At 34.6% G+C, this 26,686-nt stretch overlaps 1 protein-coding gene across 2 annotated transcripts; it reads left to right on the forward strand.

Moving 5' to 3' along the window:
- The first annotated feature begins 10,385 nt into the window (after positions 1 to 10,385).
- On the forward strand, positions 10,386 to 20,038 carry LOC18443391 (homeobox-leucine zipper protein ATHB-15). 2 transcript variants are annotated; one of them, XM_006853581.4, is made up of 19 exons: positions 10,386 to 11,585; positions 12,482 to 13,973; positions 14,216 to 14,375; positions 14,493 to 14,593; positions 14,750 to 14,840; positions 14,928 to 15,023; positions 15,129 to 15,242; positions 15,417 to 15,500; positions 15,979 to 16,134; positions 16,228 to 16,302; positions 16,387 to 16,493; positions 16,611 to 16,803; positions 17,316 to 17,501; positions 17,758 to 17,838; positions 18,044 to 18,178; positions 18,625 to 18,959; positions 19,086 to 19,191; positions 19,330 to 19,479; positions 19,672 to 20,038. In XM_006853581.4, the coding sequence occupies exons 2-19, from the start codon at positions 13,762 to 13,764 to the stop codon at positions 19,816 to 19,818; spliced, it is 2,529 nt and encodes an 842-aa protein (XP_006853643.2). In that variant the 5' UTR covers positions 10,386 to 11,585; positions 12,482 to 13,761; the 3' UTR covers positions 19,819 to 20,038. The 2 variants fall into 2 exon arrangements, with proteins under 2 accessions (XP_006853643.2, XP_020528699.1); XM_020673040.2 differs by having other exon boundaries at positions 10,398 to 11,981.
- The last annotated feature ends 6,648 nt before the right edge of the window (positions 20,039 to 26,686 follow it).

The following is a 26,686-nucleotide window of genomic DNA, read 5'->3' on the forward strand; positions in this document are numbered from 1 at the left end:
CTTTTTAAAATTAAATCAAAAGAGATAAATAAAAGATGAGGTTTTTATAAGGCCTAGTCTTTATGAAAACAAAATAAAGCCTCACCGCAAATCCTTGTACGGAAAGCACTTTCGGCAAATTAAATCTCTATGATGGCTTTAAAATCAATTTTCAACACCAACAATAAATTTTGAAATTTAAAAAAGGGTACGGATCTTGTGGATCTATGAACACTTATTTTTAAGGAGAAATGGACAGTCTAGATAATTTTCTACAATATACACCATTTTTAGAGCTTGAAAGCCTAATTTTTTTTCACAACTATAACGTTCAAGTTGAAATGATGAATATAAAATGATGAATATAAAGGTTTTCCAATGTCTGAATTGTAATTTTGGATGAGTTAGGAGGGGAGACTTTACTTACTTTTACAGGGGTGCAGCCCTATCAAACTACTTTTCATAAATAAATATATTGAACAGGTCATTTCTCACTTATTTGTGGATTTGAAATTCCTACAATTGACAATTCCCTTTCAGATGCTCTATTTTCCAAGGAGAGAGAGAGAGAGAAAATCACCATTGCGTCGCAGACGCAATATGGCATGTCTCGATCTAGATTGAGAGAGAGAGCTTTCATTCGATTGACATGCTATTTATCCATAATCATTTTATAATCCTTGATAAAATCTTAATTCGGTAATGGGTTGATTCTCTGTCCTATGAGGATATTCTAAATAATTGGCTTGCACAATAAGAGTGGGATACAGATTGATGAAACCCATGTGGTCATTTTATGTAATTGAAGGTATAGTGTAAATAATTGGTTTGAGGTTTTTAACAATTATTTATTGTTGACTAACTCTGTTTATTTTTACATAGGAATTGTGTATTACGAGACAATTTATCTTTGGTACAAGGAGATCACAATTATTTATAACTATCCGACGTGAAATTTGACTGTTCGAGTGTGTCCTAAAGTTCTAAAAAACTTCTTTACTTTGAGCCTAGTCGATGGAGCTAATACATCAGTTCAACCTTGCATTCAATGGTCAAAATTGGTTATGACCTTCATATAACAAATATAAATGGTCTCATTATATATTTTTTCTTTTAAAAATGACCAAAATCACCTATCTCCAAGGACTAATATGTTCTGTGGAAGCGGTGGCTTCATAGCCCTTCCTGTGTTTGCTATGTGGGAAATGAGATGCTGGTGTGTTGTTTCTTCACCCTGCTCCCAAAGCATTAAAATATAGTTTTTTGGGGAAGCCACGGTTCAGGAAGAGGCAGCTGCCACTTCCACGAATCAAACATGCCACAAAGTATTGCTGTACTTCTTTCTTAAGAAAAGCATTTCTTCAGTCGATCAACTCGTTTGTATACCTTAGTTTTCAAATAATTTAAGAGTCATTACACTTTAACTCAAATTCTAGTACATTTGTTTTCATTACAAATTTGGAGTTTCAAAAATAATGCAGATCAAATGATTTTTTTTTTCTTTTTGGGTAAGAAAAGTACCTTGGTTTTCAAATAATTTAAGAGCCAATACACTTAACTCAAATTCTAGTAAATTTTTTTTTAATTACGAATTTGGAGTTCCAAAAATAATGCAGATCAAGTAATCTTTTTTTCTTTTTGGGTAAAAAAAGTGGTAAGTTAGTGCGGATTTGGGCCCCTACTCTTTGATGAGAATGGAGTAAGATATCTCACCATGGGACTCGACAATACTACCACTAAAGCCCCAGGTCATTCTCGACCAAATGATCTTTAAAACAACTAAAAAGAACGATCCAAAAACATATCATACAACATTTCGAAACCCGACAAATCTCGATCCAGATTATTGATTTGCGCCAAGAATCAATTGGGAACAAACTGGATACCAAAAGGTATTGGCATTGGCCCGGACTCCCTAAAAACCCCCTTTCATGCATTTTCTTATATGAGGCTTATCTAATGTTTTTCGAACACGGCCACATCCCCCCCCCCGGTTTGCCCCGCCTTCTTCTTCCCATCCCCTGCCAACCAAAAAATAACTAAAAATAAAAGTTTTAAAAACCAAAATCCCTCCCACATGAACCCTTGACAATGATATAAACCTTTTTTAAGTCTGGGTGCAATTTATATAAAACATCAACCTTAAACAATTAAACCAAAGCGCAATATAGAACCTTATCAAAACATGCTTTTCTAGTGCTGAAAACTACTACAATAGCTTCGGAATCTATTTCCACCCCTTATCTGTGAAATTTAAAGTTTAAAAAATGGTTCACATCAAGCAAATCTATAAACCCTTAAAAACTTTGAGGATGGAGTTATAAGATATAAAATTTTTATTTATTAAAAAATGAAAAATGATCCTATAGGACCCTTTCCTACCTATGTGTGTAGTATCACAAAAGATCACTATTAAATTTGACACAAATCTCTAAAACAGTCATGTTCCACACCCATGTAATAACTTTTTTAAAGATCCGTGTCAAATTTAATGGTGATCTTTTAAGATCCTACACACATGGGTGGGAGGGAGTTTTATAAGATCATTACTCTTAATATATATATATATGTATATTATTTTTTATACTCTATCTACTCATCTCCAAATCGAAATGCTCAATCGGAGGGTAAAACCAAAGTAAATGTTGTAGGGACAGTGCTGTCTATACTCAAAATGCTATGTTCTCTTTTGCACTCGCTTGTGTATGTTGCTACTTTCTCTCTCTCTATATATAATGACATACCGGAGAGAGAGAGAATAATAACCATATAGGAACAAAGATAGAGAGAGAGAGAGAATAATAACCATATAGGAACAAAGATAGAGAGAGAGGGAGATTGCTATAGGGGAGAGAGAGAGAGTAGTAATTGTAGAGAGAGAATTCTAGTTAGTAGTATGGGAATGAGAAGGACAAGAGAAACATGAATATTGATGGAGAAGAATCATCATTGTGATACCTAGTTACCTATTGACTTTGCATGTTTTAGATGAGGAGACAAGAAGCAAACAATGTTGGGTGTTGTATGCTCTTTTGCCTAATTTGGAGCTAGTATTAGATATCAGCAATTGGAAAAAGAGCATCTCTAGGACCTCAATAAGTGTGCCCACTCTCATGAAAGCTTTACCCCACTTACAAGCTAGGAAGATGAAAAGCACAAAAGAGCTCAATTAATGTCATGTGGGAACAAGGTGGATTTCCCCCCCTCTCTCTGCCCCTTGCACAACAAGTCACATATAAAGTTTAAGATCCTTTTGCTTTCTCTTTTTGGAAATATAGAAATACATTTCCTTTTTGTTTGATGAAATACATTTCCTCTTTTGTTTGATGAAATGTATTTTCATTTTGTTTGATTGGCGCAATATTTTAAAATAGGGATCAAAATCGCTCGATCCAAGATCGGTTTTTAGGGGTATGGGTCCGGCTTTCTTTATATATGGGAATTGGTGGTTCTTGCTAGGAATTAGATTGTTCTTTGTCAGAACCGGTTTTGTCAAGAAACATGCCAATCTAGCCACGCCTTTTTGAATTATTTATCGAGAGAAAATTATAGACACCCCCAATTAGTACTTTTTAGGCATGCCTTCACCCCCAATACTTTTTTATACCACATTATTAAACCAGTACAATTTATTTTTGCACGCACCCTTTAGAAAATAAATATTGATTTTTTGGACCAACATAAGACTTTGTTTTACCAAAATGTGATACCTAGCATGTGCCGGTCTGACACAAAAATGTGTCGGATTGGCTTGTACCGGTCCAACTATTGTTTTTAGGTCCAAAAGAAAAAAGATAACTTTTTTGCTTGCAGGGGGTGGATGCAAAAATGAATAGTGTTTGGGTTAATAATTTGGTATCAAAAGCTTTTTTGTACGAGGGGTATGCTTAGAAAGTCTAATTTCAAGGTATATACCTTTTTAATTTTTTATTTTTCTCATTTATCCTTATTTTTTTATTAGGATCCTTGCCGACCGAAACCGGTTCCTAAGATGGCTGGTTCACCTTGCCAACGAGGGTTCCTAGACAATTGGATTGGATTGTTTAATCAAGAAGACTTTTGTTGTACATATCATTGATAACAAATTTGCTTTTTGTGAAAACAAAGGGAAATATCTTTGTCACCCTTATATCATAATAACATGGGACCAAATTTGTGGAATCAAGAAAGGGAAAGAAATTAACGGTTTCATGCTTCATATGCCCGCGATAATGGCCTCCTTGTGATCATTGCTAAAATAGAGATTTGCTAGCCGCAATCAAGGGCATATTTTGTTGGGGTAAGAAAGATAATCCACAAGGAAATTTTGAAATAGCAAGGTGGCAATACTATAGGACTCTAATCTTCTTAATTGAAGAAGTGCTGACCCTGTTTTCCAATCCGGGTTGCTTATTTGGATGAGGAATCGATCGTGATTAAACCATTTCATAATGGTATAAGTTCCAGTCATGTTCCCCTCATAAACCGGTTTGTATTTTTTTTTTTCTTTTTTTTTAAGCTTATCTAATGTTTTTTGTGGCCCCCATTTAAGTCCCCACCCTATAAACTTCAATTTTATTATTTTTTTTAATTTTTTGGATTGCTAGTCTAAACAATTAAAGAACAATCCAAATTGCTGATCCAGATCAAGATTTGGGGGTGGAAAATCTCCTTCCCATATCCGTTTTTTTAATCACTACTTGAAATATAACAATGAGGTGGCTTGGATTTTTTTTATCATCCCCATGGCATCAAACTCTTGTCATTAGATTTCGAGATAATGGCTCCACTGTTGTTATCTATCTTAATGCCGATCCCCACTACGTAGTTGAGAAGACCTTTCACTTTTGTGAGAACTCAGTCATAGAGTTATTGCTTTGCTTGCATGCCTGTAATTTTTCTCTCAAAATCGCTTTATTTTTCATTTTGTTATAGGTTTTTTCTATTTTATGTCTAGTTCTTTCTATTTACATTTTAGTTTGGGATTATGCTATGTTTCTTTGGATGTTTTGTATATTATTAAAGTTGACCGCGTTCATATTTATTTTTAAGGTATCTTGTATGCTTTTTGTGAATTTTTTGTAATTTCGATATCTATTTTTTTTTTCTTTTTTGTATTATTTCTTCTCTTTGGTGCATGGACTATTTTGATTTGTTTGTCCTATAATTAGGCAATCTAATAAAATATATATAGTTTTTTGTCTCTTTAATGTACATCAAGATGACTATGACTCTTCTTTTTGGATGTTGGCCTAAGTAAGATATTGTATAAGATTATTTTTCTTAATGATCTAAGTGGCATGCTTTAGAAAGATAATATGGTTCGGATTTTTTCATCCACAAATTTTTATTTAAATTTTATGTTGAACAATTTAAAGTTTAATATCTATAAACAATTTTTTTTTCCATTTTTAGTCAGTTTTATTTTGTCATTATTTCTTATATTACCCAATTTTTTACTTTAACCCAATTTTTTACTTTTAAAACTGTATACAATGAGACCATTTACTTTTGATACAAAGATGTCACAACCATCATTGACCATTCGATTGAGATATGGTGGTTGAGGGTATATCATTGTTTAGGCACAAAGTCTGAAACAAAATTTCTCAAATATAATAAAATTAAGCAACTAAATCTCTCTCCCTTTGCCTATGAGAGTCTAGGGCCAAGAACTAGTTCACATGCATTTCACATTGTCTATCGACAAGGGATGTCATATAATGGGTTTAATGTCATGAACATATTTTCTAAAATAAATGGTGTAGAAACTGTTAAATTTAGTCAATATGATTGAAAATAGGAAATTATTTTCATCTAAAATTAAGTTGCAAAAGACTAATAAAGGTTCACCGGAAAAAAATTAATAATGATAGCTCCGAAAGTTTCTCCAATAAAGATTATGCTTTGAATTCCATTCCTACCAATTATCAAAAAAATATATATACATAAAATGGGAATAAATAGGAGCATGACTTTTAAATATTATTTGTAACTATTTTTGCCTCCAGGTTCCTTAAAATATCTCTTGAAAATCCTATTTATTATCAAGATCCAAAGATTAACGTTTCTAGAAAAAGGCATATACAACATCCTTGAAAATATTTGGCAGAAATAAAAGTTGGGTTAAAAATCAGTTATTTTTTGAAGTTTCAATCCAAGTGGAAGAAATAGGTTAAACCTCATTGGTTTGAAAAAATAGCACCCAAACAGAATTCTAACAAGCTGTATATAGGAACTTCAAAGTAAAATGGTGATGTAACCATTAGAAATTGGTGTCAAGTGTCTAGCCCAGAACTCAGTGCTCAATATTGTGGTTCCTACTTCTATAAGAACTCAGTATTGTAAACCAATCTCATATTCCACAATTAGATATCTAATGTCACTTATTTGTCAGTTTATATAGAGCCGAGGCTCTAAAAAATCATACTCAAGCCTACCTCAAAAATTTCACTAGAAGAGGTCCCAAATATCTTCAAATTGATGATCTCGACATCAAGATGCATGGATATGAGAAAAAAAAAGGATTTCAAGTTTTGAAAATAGTGCATTTTATTAACGCATTTTTGGACCATCAATTTTAAAAATTTTCAAGTTTTCATAGATCCCTCGATCTACACTATTTTTGAAGCTTTTAACTTTATTTATATTTTAAGGTTATCAAAAGGATTTATAGTATTGAAACCACATTTCTCAACACTATTTGAATGTAGGCTCTAATTTGATTGTTTAGAGCCTAGCCTCTATACAAACCGTACCCAAAAAAAAATTTACTTATTTGTTATCTAATTTTTTTTCATAAAAATCAACTAAATAAAATATATAGGAAGATAAATCCAAAACTAAATAAATAAAGGTCGGGATACTATAATTTAAGGGATTGAAAGTTGAAACCCCCGAGAAAATCATTAGAGGAATTCAGATGATTCCATTTAACGTTCAAGGTATCACTTTTTTATTTATTTCACTCAAGCATCTCTTTAAAAATTTTAAAATTTTCGAATTGTATTTGTTGGGAATTGGGAATTCTAAACCATTAAGAGTATTTTAATAATTTGAACCTGGAGAGGCCTTAATTGAATAACGACATACTCAAGATTACAAATAAAAAACATATTGTTCATGGTTAGTAATGAGGAATGGCTAGTAATAAGGAACAATTAGGAGTATTTATTTTATTTCAAATATACAAGGCATATGGGTGTCAAATGACAACAAATACCACTTGTTGTTTTTCATTATGAACCCTGAATATGGTGTTTTTTATTTGTAATCCTAAATAAACAGTGTATTTTCATTATTCAATTGGAGCCTTTTGGAGGTCAAATTACCTAATCCTTACAAGGAAATTTGTGAAATTCTTAAGTTCATTTTGACGATATACTCGAGTGAAATAAAAATTTAAACGTAACACCTCAAATGTTAAAGGGGAAAGTTTATATAAAGCTTAAACTCTAAACAATCAAATTAGAGTCTACCTCAAAACTTTCACTAGAAGAGGTTGTTTTGATGCCCAAATATCATCAAATTGATCATCTCGACTTAAAGATGCATGGACATGAGAAAAAAATGGATTTCAAATTTTGAAAGTCGTGCATCTTGTAACTAAATTTTGGACCGTCAATTTTCAAGATTTTCAAGTTTTCTTGCATCAGCTTGATCTATACTATTTTTAAAGCTTTAAATTTTATAACTTAAGATGAAAATATAGTTTAAGGCTATCGTAAACATTCTAGTATTGAAACCATATTTCTCAACACTATGTGAAGGTGGGCTCTAGTTTGATTGTTTAAAGCCGAGGCTCTATACAAACCGCATCCAATGTTAAATATGTCACCATTTGAACCCTTGAAACTTTCAACCATTTAAATGATATTTTCCCTAAAAGTAAACTCCCGACCAAATATGCCTTATCTTGTTTTTGGGTAAGTCTGTGGGGGAGAAGGCCTTTTACCCGTTTTTCATTAAGAAATAAGAAAAAAAAAGTTTGCAGGTCATTACCATAAAACCCTAGAACATGGCACTTGCGCTAAATCATGAGTTAAAAGCAAGGTAAATAAATTTTGGCAGACGAAAACAGCAAACATTAACTCTTTGATAAGATGTAGCCCCTCTTTGTAAGCATATCAGCCACCATGGCTTCACGAAATATGTGGGAAATAGACCATCGAAATATGCATTGTGTAAATCGGACAAAGCACTTTTTTGAAATGCAACTTAAATGTAAACCTTAAAGTTACACATATTTTTATCTCTTTACAAGTTTCAATAAATAATTTGACTCCATATTCTTTGCTATTTCTCTAAATAATTTACCTTAACCTGCTTGTTTGTCGAATTCTCTCATCTCATTTTCCCCATTTTCATATAAATTGCATGAGTCTCAATTTTCACATTGCCATAGGTGCGGCCGCATGTTTATCGCATGAATGGTTTTAGGGCATGTTTCACCATTCATGGGTCATGAGCATTATCACATCATCATGCATGTGTATGAATAGGACGATGCATACAACATGTATAGATGTGTATGGTGTTGAGATGAGATGGTAGATGATGATGTTAGGCAAAAGGTGGGGAATTAGGGCGCATGCAAAGCCCTCATAATTCTGTCTTCTCTGTCCCACACACACCACCCCGCCTTCCACGCTCTCGTTTTTCGTATACTATGGTAAACACTACAACGATACCACTATGAGCCCCTTTAATATCAGAAATAGGCTTAAGCCAATTTTGTTCTCCACAAGGACCGAAATGCCCTTCAAATCAATACCGCTTCTTGCTTAGGTGTAGATTAGAAATGGTACTTTTAAGATCGGATTCGATGGGTGGGTGATTATGTGTAGATTAGAATTGGCGTTTTCGAGATCGGATTTAGTTGGTGGACGATCAAAGTTGATCTTTTAAAATCTTTGATATGTTTTATTATTTTTATCTATTTTTTTTTGGTTTAATATATCCATACCACCGTTTGAGTTGATATATAAACAGGGCGGTCGGACAATTCAAAATCCGGCTTTAAAACACAGGTTTTTTTTTTTTTGTAACCATATATTCTCACATATTTGGCTCTTATTTTATAAATTTTGTCGAATTTTAAGTTGATTTATGCTAAAGAGAGTGATATTAACTTTTATTATAAAGGTTAGTTTGGGTAATTTCAATTTGTCCAAATGGGGGTACCATTAAAATGCAACAATATGTTTAAAATTTTAGAGGATACAATTTATATAAGGTGGGAACCAAGCTTAGACACATTTTTTATGAGTCCATGTAGAAATGAGTCATCTCTTAAAATTTTATTTTTAAGATGAATTTTTGGATATAATTTTTAAGGACATGTAATCTCTAACATTGAGATTATGAATATAAAAAAATAAATAAAATTAAGGAATTAGAAACAAGAATTCTATTGAAAACACATTTGGACCGATAGACCACCTATTTGCATCCATCATTAGAATGGATGCTTTATACCTTATGATCGCATATTGTAGAAATGGGGTCCACCCCGCATGAAACAATTTTCCCTATTTTAGTTGGACGATATAAGTTACTGCAATTTTATTTCTACAACTAAGTTTGCTACTTAGCATAAATTTTTTATTGGATTTTTGAAGCACACATTACTTCAGTTGTGTAAAGTTGCAACTCACAAATTTATATAAATTTTTTCCTTCAATCAAATATATAGACACGGAAAAAGTTTATATAAGGTCTCAACCTTATACTATAGAAGTAAGGTACACGTCATAACCCAATTGAAAAATGTTGTTTAGTTATTAACAAAATCTCCAATTAATCATTTTGACTTCTATATATATGGATATGAATGAAAAAATGAATTGTAAGTCTTAATAATAGTACATTATCTAGACTGTTTATTTTTAAAATTTTTAAATGTTCATAAATATGTTATATTATTTTTGAAGCTTTTAATTTCATAATAAAAAAGAAAATAGATTTTTTAGCTACGAGAGTTTAAAAAAAGAGTAATGATCTTACAAGAGTCTCTTTTATCCATTTTGTAGGATCTCAAAAAAACAAAATTAAAATTATTACGGATCTAAAAAAAATCAAGCCCTACACTCATCCAATAACTTTTTTAGAGTAATGTACTAAATTTAAATATTATCGAAATCTCTTTTTACGGTGCACCCTAAAAGCAATTTGGTCATGATATCTTTATCGAAAATTCCAAATCTAGACACTCAAAGGAGAAGCCTCAAGCGCCGCTCTCCACAGGTTCACGGGGGTCATAAGAACGATAAACGAAGGGCATCATAGTCATTTCAGAAAAGATCGGAATCATTTCCTCGAGCTAATATACCGTCACTTTCCGTACAGGATAGTCTGGATATTTCAGTTTCGAAGTCTGGGCATTTCCACAGTAGGCGTTATATATATTCTTGAGGCGTGTTTTTTTCGGTTCAGTCCCCAACACTACCAGAGATAATACCAGTACCAAAGCAGAGTATATTGCAACAAGTTAGAGAGAGAAAGCGAATAGCGAGAGGTGGAGATTGGAGTTTCAGAGACCGCCATGGCAGAACATTGGCCTCTAATCATGCGTTTTCCTCTCAAATTTACCCTAAAATAGCACGTCTTTCTCACATTTCTGAAAATCTTTGGACGTTTCAGAGCTCGCTCATCGCCGTACCTGCAACAAAAATCGCTATTGAGAGCTTCGATAACCGAGAAAAGTCGCTTGAATTCCAAGCCTCCCTGAGTTATTCTCTGTTTTTCTGAGTCTAAAAGGGTGATAAGTCACCAAATTTTGAGTTCTAAGGCGATCGTTGTTTTAATGCGTCTCTGCAACTAGCTGAAGCTTGTGCTTGTCGCCTGTTATCTCTTCTGTAGCTTTAAGTGGATTTTAATGGCCGATTACCTGTGCGCTGCTTTATAGATTGAAGTTTAATCAGTGATTTGGAGCTTATCACTGGTGATTTCTGTTGAGCTCAAGAGAAGCGCGAATTCCTGATACTTGCAGTTTCTTCTCTCGTTCTAATCGTAAAGTAGTGAGTTATTTTGCGGTCTTTAATCGCTTTGGCCTCAGTGTGAATCAGGAGTTTCCGGTGTTCTATTGTTGTTCATTTCCGGAGCAAAAATGAAAAATTCACAAGAATGAAGCATTTCATCGCCCATTCCAAGCCTCTAATCGCCGATCTCTCCAATAAATCGTCTGTTTAGTGCCTCTGATAAAGAAAGCCTCCTGCTTGTTTGCTTTGAGGTTGACAAATAGAGAATCGGATCGACGATTTGATTGTTTCACGCGGCGATCTTTTGAAATACGGGTACAAAGCTGGTGAGATAGAGATGTCTCGTGTAAAAGGCCTTGGAGTAGCGAATCGTCTCTTCTTTTGAGGCTTGAAAAAAGGGTGGAATTTGATCGGCGATCAAACCGCCTTTACACCGGCGATCTTTTGTAGCGTCTCTGCAACGCCGTAAGAGCTCTGTTCTCTTTGCCTTTTTTTTGGGCGTCGTTTTTGAGGCGATAGGAAAGATATTGAAGTGTTGCCGACCTCTGCGTGCTTTACTCGTGCGAATTTCATCGGGCAAAGATCAAAGGATCGATTCATCGCGATTTCTTAGCTAGCAAGCTTTACAGATAATATTATTTTTTACAGGTAACAATGACTCTCTCTCTGTTTCTCAGACATCTACTTTCTCTCTCTTTCTCAATAACAATGACTCTCTCTCCCTTTCTCAGACATCTACTCTCTCTCTCTCTTTCTCAATCTACTCCGAAGTCTCTCATTTTTAGGTATCTATTACGTAGTCTCTCTATTTGAGTCTTTTCGGTGTCAAGTATTTACTCTCTTTCTCTCTCTCTCTGTGATTTTCAAGTATCTATGTTGTTCTCTCTTTCTCATGTGTCAAGTATCTAGTCTTTTTCTCTTTCGGTGTCTTGTTCCTGGTTTCTCTTTTTTTTTTTTTGGTATCTACTATTTCTCCCGGTTAATTTTCAGGCTCTGGACTCTCTCTCTTTCATCTCTCTCTGTGCCTCTCTCTTTCAATGCAAGGTATTTAAAGTACTTTTTCATTTAACTTGTTTCTGTATATAAGCTTGAAATAAAAAGACATTTGATGTATGTATTTACCTTCTGTCTTTTTTTTTGAACATTGGATATACCTTCTGTCTTGTTCTGTGCTATATACATATTAAATGGGCTTTTTCTCTTTCTTATACTCCATAAGCGACGCAGCATCTCCGATGTTTTTTTTTCTCTCCGCATCTTTAAAGATTAGGTTTTTAATAAGGAAAATAAACTTCTGAACAGTGTTACGTTCCTCTCGAAAACGTCATTTTATTAAACTTTCGAATCCTCTGATACTCTCTCTCTCTCTCGCTTTTTGAATCTCAATATCCTCTCTCCCACTCTTATCAGCTTTTTTATTCCCTCTCTCTTTCAAGCTTTTCTGTATCTCAATGCCCTCTCTCTCTGATATCGCCTTTTAGATCTCTCTCTCCTAATCGCTGGTTTATGACATTAATAATTCGGCTTGCATTAATGCCTTTCAGATCCGGTTGAGGCATTAGAGGAAGAAGCCGTCAATTCAAAGGTTTCGCACGTGTGATATTTATTGTTGGAGAGAGAGAGGTACTGAAATCTTACTATCGCACCAAAGTACAACTACAAACATTGAGGTGTTTCTCTGATAAACGCCACGGATTGCCTTTACCTCTGATAAACTTCATAGACTGGTCTACAGGAAAAGAGTCTAAACTTTAAGATCCTTGGTGCAATATTAGCTTGAAAATATAAGAGACTCTGTTATATAAGCTTGATTGGAGGGTACCCATTTGTTGGAGTTGCTGAGATATTTCTGGTAAATCGCCGCAAAGCTTGAAGTGTTGTTGAAGAGAAGGTTTAAAGGTTGATGTGTTGGGATATATATCTGGTTTTAAAAGATTAACTTTGGCGAGGTGTTCATCGTACGAAACTTCTACGGTCGCATACCAGAGGGTTAACTTAAAGAGGGGTTATGCCTTCTATCTTGGATTTATAAACCCAAAAAATCCTCAAAGATTTTGAAATTCCCCCTCCCCTGTCTTTTGCGTTTGAGTGAAAGTAACAGTGTTAAATTTATATTTTTCGATTTATTTTTGTATTTCGGGAGATTTAGGAAATTTTTTTTTTTTTTTGGGTTCCTGTTCTGAAATTCTAATTTTTGGAAATGTCGAGATAGGAAAAGTTTTCTTGGTTTTAAGATTAAAATTGGAAGAAATTCACAGATTTTATTCTCTTCTTCCTTTTTCTTTTTTCCTTTATTCTGTTCTTTTCAGCTGGAGTAAATTCAAAGTTCACTGTTTCAGAAAACTGACGTCTCCAGAAGTCCTGACGGGTTTCAAGTAATTTTTTTTTTCAAAGTGTTATTATACTGTGTATTTTTGACATTCTCTTGCATTTCAATTTTGTCCTTTCCTACTTCCTGGTTCAAAGAACATAGTATTTCTAGTCTTCTTAAGTATTTGTAAGGAAAAAAGCAGAGGCTTCATTTTGAAGTCAATGGTGAAGGAAGCCTGATTGAGTAGAAAAAGGAACCATTTTGAGCTCAATAGAGAATCTTTCATTTAGCTTCCAACCCCTGAATTGTGCTATTTTTAAACAAGCTCAAAGGCCGTGCAAACAAGTGGACTTGATTCTGAGGATTAAGGACACAAGGAACTCGTATTGTGGGTTTTCAATTTCAAGTCTTATCAAGAGAAAAGAGTGGGAAAGAGAGCGATAGGGAGCATAGAGGCCTAACTGTGAAGCTTCTAGAGAGAGGGAGAAGAACTTTGAGCTTAATTTTGAAGGGATGATGGCTGTTACAGCTTGCAAGGAGGGGAAGCCTGGAATGGACCCTGGTAAATATGTTCGGTACACTCCTGAGCAGGTTGAAGCCCTGGAGAGGCTTTATCATGAGTGCCCAAAGCCGAGTTCGATTCGAAGGCAGCAGCTCATTCGAGAGTGCCCTATATTATCTAACATCGAGCCCAAGCAAATCAAAGTCTGGTTTCAAAACCGAAGGTATTAGAGATAAAATATCTTGCATTTTTTCTTGAAGTTTTATTTTCAAATTTTTGTTCCATTTGTAAACTTCTATGAAGAAGATAAGTACGGTCCAAGTTTTCTTGTGTTGCCGAATCCATAAAAATTAAGAAAGAAAAGCATGGTTATGGATTGCTATGACTTTGAGTATTGTGGTTTTCAAATGTTTTGGTCAACATTTTGAAGCTACGTTGATCTTTGTTTCTCCTTTTCTTCTTCAGATGCAGAGAGAAACAGAGAAAAGAGGCATCACGATTGCAAGCGGTTAATAGGAAGTTAACGGCCATGAATAAACTGTTAATGGAAGAGAATGATCGCTTGCAGAAGCAGGTGTCACAGTTGGTGTATGAGAATGGGTATTTTCGCCAACAAACACAGAATGTAATTACACTATCCTGAAATCAATAAATCATTTTTGGTTCACTGATTCCATTTTTTTTTTTGTTATGCTTTCTTTTATGTTTGTTTTGTAAATTTCAAGTCCACTCCTGGTTTCAGGTGGCCATAACAACCACAGATACAAGTTGTGAGTCAGTGGTGACCAGCGGTCAACACCATTTGACACCACAGCATCCTCCAAGAGATGCTAGTCCTGCTGGGTGAGTTAGAATCCAGTGCCTCCTCTTCCTGTTCTATTGGTTTTTCGTGATCTTTCTTCTCTTCTTTCTCCTTAGGTTTTGTATGAGTCATGCCCATATTGTTTTGTTAATAATGAATTTTGAGTAACTTTGATTGATGAATTTGTTATTTTACAGACTATTGTCCATTGCGGAGGAGACTTTAGCAGAGTTTCTTTCGAAGGCTACTGGAACCGCTGTGGAGTGGATCCAAATGCCTGGGATGAAGGTTTTAACCATATTTCGTCTTCAGTTGAATTTCATTATATTCATGTGAAACAATCAAATTGATTCTGTTATTTTGTTTATTGCTTAGCCTGGTCCGGATTCCATTGGAATCGTTGCTATTTCACATGGTTGCACTGGAGTTGCTGCACGAGCCTGTGGTCTTGTAGGTTTAGAACCTACAAAGGTAAGCTTCTCTATATTAATTTATTTTCCAATTTTGAGCTATGGTTTGTTTAATGGAGCATGTAATTGTCTGCTTCTTTCTACTTTTCCTGCTTCTTTCTCAAAGGTCTCAGAGATCCTCAAAGATCGGCCCACGTGGTTTCGCGATTGCCGTTCTGTGGAAGTCTTGACTGCGCTCTCCACTGGAAATGGTGGAACCATCGAACTACTGTACATGCAGGTTAATGTCCTAGCTCGTTTATATTGTCATACATGTATCATTTAACCATAGGAATAAGGTCATATTTGACTTACTCTATAAATAATAAGTTCCATGTTCGACTTCCAAACCAAAGCTAATGGTAATTGCAAATTCCGATTGTTTTTCTAATTTATTTGGGCATATACTTTGTAGATGTATGCTCCTACAACATTAGCATCTGCCCGGGATTTCTGGCTGTTGCGTTATACGTCAGTTTTGGAAGATGGTAGTCTTGTGGTATGTACTTGATCCTTCTTTTTGCTTTTACATCCTCTAAACATCAGTTTTTTATGATTGAGTTTTTGGCTTTTCTATCACATGAAGGTCTTTTTCTATATATTGTCGACCTCTTGTCAAAGCAATTTGATCTATGTTAATTCAATAAGTGAAGCTTGGGGTTTAAGGTTGTTATTTAAGATATGTTAAAAATCAATTCCCTTTTTTACATATGTATGATATCATTGATGTGACAAGCTCTTGCTGTCAACAAATTGGTAGCATTTTTCTTATAGAAATCTGAAACATAAATTGTCAACTAATTGGTGTTATTTTTTCTTGTCATGGTTTGAAACATAAAATTATGTCTGATTTAAATATTGTTTGTTGTCTGTTAACCTTGACTTTATGTTCATTTATTTTATTGTGATATGTCTGCTATTTGGTTTACAACTTGAAACTCATGGCCTCATTTGATTGTTTGTATCATGTATATTAGGTATGTGAAAGATCTCTGAGCAACACACAAGGTGGTCCAAGCATGCCACCTGTGCAGCAGTTTGTGAGAGCTGAGATGCACCCAAGTGGTTACCTGATAAGGCCATGTGAAGGGGGAGGCTCAATAATTCACCTTGTTGATCATATGGATTTAGAAGTAGGTTCCTACCTCTCTATTTAATAATGCGCATATATACCCATTATATTGGAGTTTTCTTAGTGATTTATGTTGTCATGTTGTTTTTACCAGCCTTGGAGTGTACCTGAAGTACTACGTCCCCTATACGAGTCTTCAACTGTTCTTGCTCAAAAGATGACAATGGCGGTCAGTTCTTACAGCCATTTCTTTCATTGATTTGCTAACTAATGAGAGAGAGAGAATTAAAATTATCTTAATTACGTTAACCAGGCACTACGTCATCTCCGCCAAATAGCTCAAGAGGTTTCTCAAAACACTGTTGTTGGCTGGGGTCGGCAACCGGCAGCTCTAAGGGCTCTAAGCCAGAGGCTGAGCAAGTATGTGTCATTTTGTTTTTAATATATAAACAAGGAGCAATGGTTTCCACTAATATCCTGCTTAGATCTCGGATATCCTGAGCTTTTGTTTCAAGACTCAAATGAAATCTTTTGCAGGGGTTTCAATGAAGCTCTAAATGGGTTTACAGATGATGGGTGGTCTTTGTTGGGTAACGATGGCATGGATGACGTAACTATTCTTGTGAATTCATCCCCTGCCAAAATTATGGCTGCAAATCTTACATCCACAAATGGGTTTCCTACCGTTTGTGGAGCTGTTCTATGTGCCAAGGCTTCGATGCTTTTACAGGTAGATCTCCATGAAATCCTCTCATATTTTTGATGGATATTTAACTGTCATCTATGTTGTTTCTGGGAGTCCTTATCCACCTGCTTCATAAAGTACTCTTAAATACTAGATTTGGAAGTCTCTTGTTAAGTTTAACCGGTTCTCATCATATGGATTTACTCGTAGAAAAAGAACAGAAAGGATAAGTAGTTCTCATCATGAGGAATCTTGTTACTCTATTAGACTATTATATTTTGATGCCTACTAAAGAACTTCGAAGCTTGTTTTCATGGATACCTCAAGCTTTTTCTTAATCCTCTTTCAGAATTCCATAAGCCTTCATTAGCTGTCACTTCTTAATGTATTATTTTCAAATTAGTTCTTGTTTGGCTTCCTTCACAGTAAAGGACTCTTAACATTGACTTCTTTTTTATCTATTTCTCTTATTATTGGTTTTCATTTCTTGTTCTTTGTTGCATGAATTTGTCAATTCTGTTCCTTATTTGGAGTGTTCTTGTTTTCTTGCAATGCAGAATGTACCTCCCGCTCTACTCATCAGATTCTTGAGAGAGCATCGATCAGAATGGGCGGATAGTAACATCGATGCTTACTCTGCTGCTGCCCTGAAATCAAATCCTGGCACTTTACCCACTTCCCGTATGGGAGGCTTCGGGGGGCAGGTTATCCTTCCATTGGCTCATACAGTGGAGCATGAAGAGGTATATAAGATAATATTTTGTACCAATCTCTGTGTGTGTGTGTGTGTGGTCTGCACAGAAAGGAATGAAATTGCAGAAAGAAAAGAGATAAATTGCAGAAAGAAAAGAGATGTTTTACTTTCTGTGCACTTGTGACTGTTAAACCATGTAGCATGGGATCAATTTCTTTGTCTTCGCTTCCTGGTGGTTGAACTGGGGGTAGGAGGGATCCTGGCATGACATGACATTAAAACAATTTTTATTTTTTTCCCTGCAGTTCTTGGAGGTGATCAAATTGGAAAACCATGGCCTTGTTCAGGATGACTCCATCATTCCCAGGGACATGTTTCTCTTGCAGGTCTCTCTCTCTCTCTCATATTTCATAGTGGGCCAGTTATGACCTTATGGGCAATATGAAAAATCTTCGAATACATTGAATATATGTATTTCATATAACTGTATCTTCTGTAATAATCTATTATAAAATCTACATAGTTTCTCATAGCTGTTTTGTTTTTTCTTCGTTTGGTACAGTTGCTCATAAATAGTGTTTCATTGGGCAGCTTTGCAGTGGAGTGGACGAGAATGCCGTGGGCGCTTGTGCAGAACTTGTATTCGCACCTATTGATCCATCTTTCGCAGATGATGCTCCTCTTCTCCCCTCTGGATTTCGAATCATTCCTCTTGACAACGGTGTTGTAAGTACCAGTAACACCATCCTTGTTAACTATTTCTTAGGCAAAATGGAGATTCCTAGTTTATTATGAAATATCACCAGAATTTGAATCTTAGTAATTTTGTTGTTAAAGTACTTTCTTTGGGGATTTTCTCATCCTAATGTATTTCGAGGAAAATAAGAAAAGCGGAAGATTCTAACATTTAAAACTGGGAAAAATCGCAAAATCTTTTTCTAAATAAAGTTCCTATACATGGCTTTTTTGCATTGTTTGTAAGTCATGCTTTGTAGGAATTTATATAACTTGCTGCTTGCAAAAAAGTAATGCATTAAAAACTTGAAATGAGAGCAATTTATAGAAATTCGTGAATATTTTCTCAAGGATTCATCCAAACATGAAATGAAGAAAGTTTTTTTCAAATGGTTTCATTACTTGCCTTCATTTCTCTTTTTGGTGATTGATTACAGGATGGGTCAAGCCCCAATCGAACGCTCGATCTTGCTTCTGCCCTCGAGGTGGGGCCAGCTGGAAACCGAATTTCCGGAGAGTTTGCTGGTGGTTCCGGCAGCCTTAGGTCAGTATTGACAATAGCATTCCAATTCAGTTATGAGAACAATCATGAGCAGATACGGGACAATGTGGCAACTATGGCTCGACAATATGTGAGGAGTGTGATATCTTCGGTTCAAAGGGTGGCCATGGCTCTTACTCCCTCTCGACTCAACCCTCACAATGGACTTAGGCCACCGCCTGGTACACCTGAGGCCTTGACACTTGCGAGATGGATTTGTCATAGCTATAGGTGATGATCTCTCTCTCTCTCTCTGTGTTTGTGTGTCTGAGCGTGTGTGTGTGGGCATGCGGATGGAATTTCTGGTGCTGGTTCTTTCTCTGATTCTTTTGTCTTGTTTGTGCCTTTCTACGACAGGTTTCACTTAGGAGTGGAGCTTCTGAGGCCTAATGGTGAGGGTGGTGAATCTTTGCTCAAAATGCTCTGGCATCATGCGGATGCCATCATGTGCTGCTCTTTGAAGGTAAATAATACTGCTTCACATCAATCATGCTACGAGAGAGAGAGAGAGAGAGAGATTTCCTGTGTGCTGTGGAGAATTAAGGTTAGTATTTTGATGCACATGGCTGACCAAAACGCCTTGTATTTCGTTGATTTCCAGGCCCTCCCCGTCTTCACTTTTGCAAACCAAGCTGGTCTTGACATGCTGGAGACTACACTGGTTGCCCTTCAAGACATAACGCTCGAGAAAATATTCGACGAAAATGGTCGTAAAACACTCTGTGCTGATTTTGCTCAAATCATGCAACAGGTAATCAATTCATTCTCTATCTAAAAATTTTCTATATTTTTCCTCTTCTAAATTTTCACCCAAACTATCCCAGTATATTTTGGCCTTAGTTTCCTAGCAGTTGAAATTACCTTTTTTTATTGAACTTCATTTTCATTTTCAAATCTTAATTTCTCTCTCTTAACTCTCTCCATCTCTCTGTAATTTATACAGGGATTTGCATATCTGCAAGGTGGGTTGTGCGTTTCGAGCATGGGTAGGCCAGTTTCTTATGAAAGAGCGGTTGCATGGAAGGTCCTCAATGAGGAGGAGAGCACCCACTGCATTTGCTTCATGTTTATGAACTGGTCATTTGTTTAAAAACCAGTCCAAAACCTTGCTTCTTATACCAGCTTCTCTCTATTCAGTTTCAGGAAACTAAATTTTGGTGTAAACTGAGGGCTTTTTGTTTTTGTTTTTGTTTTCTGGGATTGATTACTTCTCATGCGTTAACTTGGAGAGGAGTGTTCCCAGTGCATTGCCCGGGTTACCGGCAAATTTGACTTTTTTTTAGAGAGAGAAAGTGTTCTATTTCATTGCACCGATTGCTGTTTGTTTTATTGCATTTCACTGGCGGCTTGCTATTCAGTATCGGAAAAAATTTACAGAAAGTGTAAGCACTATTGAAGCAAGATGTACCTAAAAAAACCCTTGAAAAGAGTGACATGATTTTGGAAAACCCTCCAATTGATCTCTCGACTTCAAGAGGTATAGATAAGAATAGATAAAGAATCTCGATGTCCTAGGTGTATCTTGTAACAAGCACTCCGGGTTGTGTATTTTCAAGGTTTTTTAGTGTTAATAGAACTTCTTAATTTGTACCATTTTTAAAATTTTAAATTTTGTAAGTAGGATGAAAATAAGATTGCGGGTTTTGGAAAGTTACTTATATAATATATGGAAGGTGCCATAATCACCCTTAGGTATATAACGTTGAGAGGGCAAAAGGAATGATAATGGTTGACAGGATAATGTTTTAGTACAACATTATTAGGAGGGAACCATGGGAATGCTCCCCGAAAGAGGGTAGTGAGAGAGAGAGAGAGAAATGATGGAAGGATTTCAAAGAGAATCCGTCTTCTTTTTGGTTGAGATGACAAGATTTGGGAGTGGATCCCTTTATCTTCTGAGGGTTCATTTGGGTCCTTGAAAATTAATTTACAGGATATTTCGTTCACCGAATATGGCATCCCCAATGGTTTTCAATGATTGATGCCTGAATTGGTGACATTTTATTATTATTTCTAATTTTACATCATTTTTCAGAAAAAGATTTTTCAACTGAACTGATGAGAAATTTATTCTCTGGAAATTAATCTTTTCTCTCTAAATTTTCTCCTGAATTGACAGATAAGTTATCATAACATTGCCCATTCAAGTTTCTCTCTCTCCACACACACAAAAAGGAGAATAAGTTAGCGTTACTTTCAAATTATTAGTAATTCTTCTTTTCCTCCCACTTTTCTAAAATTGTTTATGTGAACTCTCAGATATGTTTTTGTATTCAATTATGTTAGGTACAAAAAAAAATGAAAATGAAAATTTAAAAATAAAATTAAACATGAAATATGCATACATATATAAATAACTGAAGATTGTGAAAATAAGGAAAGAATGCATAAACGTTTCATATTTGATTAAATACGCAGTGTGTTCTTTTGTCATCATCCAAACAATTGATGGAACTTTGATAAATTAGTATATCAGCATACGGGTCATACTGTTTTCTCTTATTGTTCTCCCATGCAATACAAGAGGGATACATATGCTATAAAAATAAATACAGAAGTGGTATATGCTATAAGAAAAAGTATACAACAAGACCATTTCATTTGATATATCGAAAATGAAATCAACTAATAGGTATTAACCATTCTAGTGTACCACAGCTTAAGCACAAAGTTTGAAATAGAATTTGTCAATCATTTTAATATATTTCAAGCTGGCATATATTTAATGGTTAATGGTGATTGTGACATTCTCATTTAGAGCCTATATACCCCGTTAGTGTATCTCGAAGTTTTTTTTGGGGTTTAAAAAAAAAAAAAAAAAAAAAAAAAAAAAAAAAAAAAAAAAGAAAGAGGGGAAGGAATAGGAAAAAAGTGTAGCATTATAATACTTTTGGGTTCGGGGAATAGGGGTCTAGGGTTTTGGTCTTGGCTAAGGAATTAGGGGTTTTCATTTACATGGCCGACAAGGGAATGTTGTGACCCTGATGGGTTGAAAAACGAGAAGAAAAGGAAAGCGATGGTGGGGTTGGTGGATGTTTTGCTTTTGTCGGAAGAGAATAAAAGGAAGGGGGGTGGGGGTAAAAAGCCAAGAAGAGTGTTGGTTGTTAGCTTGACTTTTGTTACCTTTTTCTTCTTTATCTAATTCCAAATGCTTCTTTGAAATTCATTTAGAATGTTATCTCATGTTATCAAATGTCAATGAGTGCCATGTCTTCAATGGAAAAAGGTAAAGCCATATTGAGGTGTCTATCTAACTAACAACTTTTCTATTAACCCCACTTGATTATTTTCCTTCTAATTTTTGCTAAGGAAAAATAAAGAGAAAAGGAAAAGAACAAAGAAGAAAGAGAAAGAAAAAAGAAAAAGAATTTAAGCAAATTGATACCATTTGCTTGCACTTTGCAGGGATTCGGACACATCAGTTGATAGTGGGTAGATTAAATGGCTCTTCTTTGTTGGTTGTTAATGGTCTTTTCCTCTCTCTATTTCTTTGTATATAATATATAGTTTTTGGTTTAATTTATTGCTTTGAATCTAGAGTGAAGATTAAGCACTAAGGTTGTGGTAATATATCTTTTAAAACCTTAGTGCGCAGGTCTATGCCTCCTTTGTTGAATGAGGAGGCAATGAGATACTCCCATTTCTCCTTTAAGCATGCCTTTGAATGAACACTAGTACTCAAAGAACCACAAAGCTAATCTTTCTTTCCCCCTCTTTATGTGTCTCCTAGGGGTGGCAATGCACCCAGACCCAAGACCCGAGGGTAGATCCGATCTTGGTCTGGTATGGGTCCAAATATTGGACTTGGCGAGTCAGGTCTAGGTCCAAATCTTGGACCTGGAAACTATTTGGGTTTTGGGTCTAGGTCTAGTGAATTCGGGTCCGGGTTTGGGTCTAATGAATGCTGGTCTGGGTCCGAGTTTGGCTGGACCTGGTTCCGACCCGAACCAACCTGTTGCCGCCCCTAATGTCTTCCTTTGACTCCGATTTTGTGAAGTCCCAAGGAAGGTAGGTGGCCGCTTCTATGGGTGGCATGGAAGCCACCACTTCCACTTTTTAATACTACTTCGGAAGTCACTAGGAATTAGTGGCAACATTATGTAGCACTTCGCGTAATCAAATACTATAAATCTTACAGTTTTGTAAGCGGTGGCCTCCAAAGCTGCTAATTCAAGAAATCAAACACGCCCTTAATACTTCTCTTTCTCTGGGCCTTTACGTTTTTTTCCTACCAAAATACACTTCATTGTAATAGAAGTGAATAATTCCACAATTTATATCAAAATTGAATGAAACTTATCAAATTACACTAAAGATTTGAAGTATTCAATTTGGAATTGTCTACAAAGAGGTTGATTATCTTTTGTACATGAAAGTCACATTTATTCTTATTCATTAGATATTAAATTGGATGGTTTGGGGTGAGTCACGAAGTTTGAGAATTTTTTTTTTGGAACATTGTATCTATTCAATGGCACTTACGACAACTTATTTTGAAATTTAAGAGACAAAAATGATTGTGACCTTCTAGTATAAAAAATTAATGATTGTGACCTCTTTGTACAAAACATTGTGTCTAAGATTTTCAAATTATTGGATTGTCTATAAATAGACCATTTACCTTTTATACAAAGACATCACAATTATTCTTGTCCCTTAGATTTCAAAATGGCTGGTTTTAAGAGTATCATTGATTAGATACAATTTTTTTAAGAAAACTTTTACACTTCGTGACTCACCCCTAAGTCATCTAATTTGTCATCTAGTGGGAATAGTTGTAACATCTTTGTACAAAAGGTAATTGGTCTCTTTATATATATATATATATATATATATATATATATATGGAAAACGCTTCCCAACACCAATAGGTAAAAATGAACAATGATTTTGTCTACCCTTATCACCATCCAAATTTCATCGCACGGTCACAGTTGTCTGGTAGTGTTTTAAATTTCATTTTTTTTTCAGAAATCCAAATTACTTGAAATTTGGAGCGTGTGTACATCTTAGTGAGGTGCACCTAATAAAAATATAAACAAAAATAATTCACAAAATATAAATAGACCACAATATTCCCATAAATTTTCAGGGGTGTTTTGGTCAATTTATATTTTATGAATTATTTTTTTCATATTTTTATTAGGTGCGCCTCATTAAGATGTAGACATGCTCCAAATTTTAGATAATTCGGATTAGTAAAAAAATGAAAAATGAAAACACTACCGGACAACTATGACAGTGTAATGAAGTTTGGATGGTCAAGAGAGTAAGCAAAATCACTATTCACTTTTGCCTATAAGCGTTTTGTAGTATCTTCTTTTATATATATATATATATATATATATATATATATATATATATATATATATATATATATATATATATATATAGAAGATTCTACGATACTCCAATTCATGTACCACTACAGTAAACGCCGAACGTTGAATCTGGGCTGATTTGATGATCACGGATGTCTGGTAGTGTTTCATTTTTCAATTTTTTTTACCAATCGGAATGATTTGAAATTTGGAGCGTGTAAAATAATATTTTACTTGAAATAAATTGACTAAAATACCCTTGAATAGTTTCACGGGTATTTTAATCAATAGCTTTTTAGGGAATTAATTTTTTATATGTTTATTAGGTGTGTCTCACTAAGATATACACATGCTCCAAATTTCAGATTATTCCCATTTGTAGAAAAAAAATTAAAATTCAAACACTTTCAGACAATCGTGATCATCAAATCGGCCCAAATTTGATGTGGACCATTAAACGTTTAATGGAGCGGCATGCACATTGGCGTATAGGAACTTTTTCCTTTATATATATATATATATATATATGTATCAAGATGAGTAAAGATGATTTGAACAATTTCACATCAGACGGATACCCTAACTGTTTTGGATGGGAAAGACCACCACATTTTTTCTATTTTAAAATATTTGGTGCACCCTAGAGCTTAAACTGTTCATTTAGAAGTTATGAGATTTGATGTATGTGAGAACTCATCAATCATATTTATCTCACATGAATATTAATTAGAAAAGCAAAAATGTCTGAATTTATGAGTATAATATTATTTAAATCCAATGTCCACCTTCCATATTTGTCCACGACTAGCAGGAGCTGATTTGATCTCTGCTTTTGAGGTCACCTCCTTTCTTTAAGGTGGAAGACTAAGCTGCACATCCGGAGATAAAAGTATGAGAGGCAGAAGTTGGTATGAGCATACCCAGCAAGTCTCCGTTCAAAACACGATTTTTTTTAAAATTATTTGATATTTTGAATTACGTTAAGAAGTATGAGTATTTTTAAAAAGTTTTCAAAAAATCATTTTTTTAATGGATCTAATATAAACCTGTATTTTAATTTTTTCCAAAAAAAATTATTCCTTATAACTTTATTTCTTCATTAATTTAATATTTTTGAATTTTAATTTAAAGATAGACACATTAAGAGAGGATTAAATTAAGAATCTCGACTTAAAAGTAAAATTCCATAAAAAATTTCACCAATAAATTCCCTTAAAAAAAGTGTATAAAAAATACCAGCAATATATTCCCAAAAAAAAAAAAAAGATAACAGAATAGTCGTATATTTCAAAATAATATGCAGAGTTATAAGAATAACCCCATGGAAATTTTTATTTTTCTGTTTAAACTGTGAGCCCTTATAAAGAGCAAGAGAGAGATTCAATGATGCTAAAGATTAAGGCAGCTAGGAATTCAGTGTGAGACTTGAATTTTCTTAAGCATTTTGTTGCTTCTTAATGCATAGAAAAATTTGACTAATTGCATATTTTAATTTTAATTTTAATTTTTTTTATTTAATTTGTGTATACAATCATATAGAGTTCTTTTGTCTTTTTTTTTTCTTTGAGTAGTAACCCTCTACATGGGTTTATAGTTCTTGTTATTTACTTATGTACTTCTTGTGTTGAAGTATTATTGTTGTTTCATTTTATGCTCTCAATAAATCTGTGATATTTTCGTGTCGTGACAATAGAGTAAGCATTATTGTTGGATTTATTGAAATTTTAGATAATAAATGGTTAAGTATTACTCTAACGACATTAGGCAAGGCCATAAAATTAGTGTTCAATGGCTTTAATGTATATGTACAATATCTGCTAATCATAATCCGCTATTAGTCATCTTTACATATCCGATTTTTTCATTTCGTTTTTTTGAGACAAATCCGAAATATTCACGATTCTATAACTTCCTTTTTTTTTGGTTATCTGTAGTTTTGATCCGATTTTTTCCTCCGACTCTTTGAAACAAAACCGATTCATTACCGATGTTTTGGTTCGTCAATATATTATTATTCCCCGGCTTGCTAACTATGGGTATGAGAGGGATGGCCAGACCCGGACCCAGACCAGAAAAAATATAATGGGACCCAAATTTGACTGGACACTGACCCAAACCCGAAAATACAATTAGGAGACCCAGCCCGGATCCGGACCAGATCCAAAAATCAAAATATTTATTTTTTAAGTATATTCAAATATATTTCATACCGAGACCCGACTCCAATAATGTTCGAATCCAAAATTTAGACCTTGGCCCAACCCACCGGATCCAATTTTTGGGCTCATATCCCCGACTTGAACTGGGTCTACCTATCGTGTCCCGGGTCAGGTCCGGGTCCATTGCTAGGCTTAGTATGAGTACCCAATACTATACTCGTAGGAAGTATAATATAATATAAATATACTGTCCCTAGAAAAATGCTAGAAATAGATTTCTCCTTTTAGATTGAATTTGGTTTGTCCACTTTGATGGAGACAGATCTGCGGTATTTAGAATTCGTATTCATTTTCTTTTTATTTGAAATTAATCTTAGGAATTGAATGGAAGATGACATGAAAAAGTTTGTCACAGGTTTTGGCATCAGTCCAGATAAACTTGGACCACCATGTACACGCCTTACCTAAATAGATATAT

This window comes from Amborella trichopoda, chromosome 5, assembly GCF_054954075.1.
Source record: "Amborella trichopoda isolate Santa Cruz 75 chromosome 5, AtrichopodaSantaCruz75HAP2 v2.0, whole genome shotgun sequence".
NCBI lineage: Eukaryota > Viridiplantae > Streptophyta > Magnoliopsida > Amborellales > Amborellaceae > Amborella > Amborella trichopoda.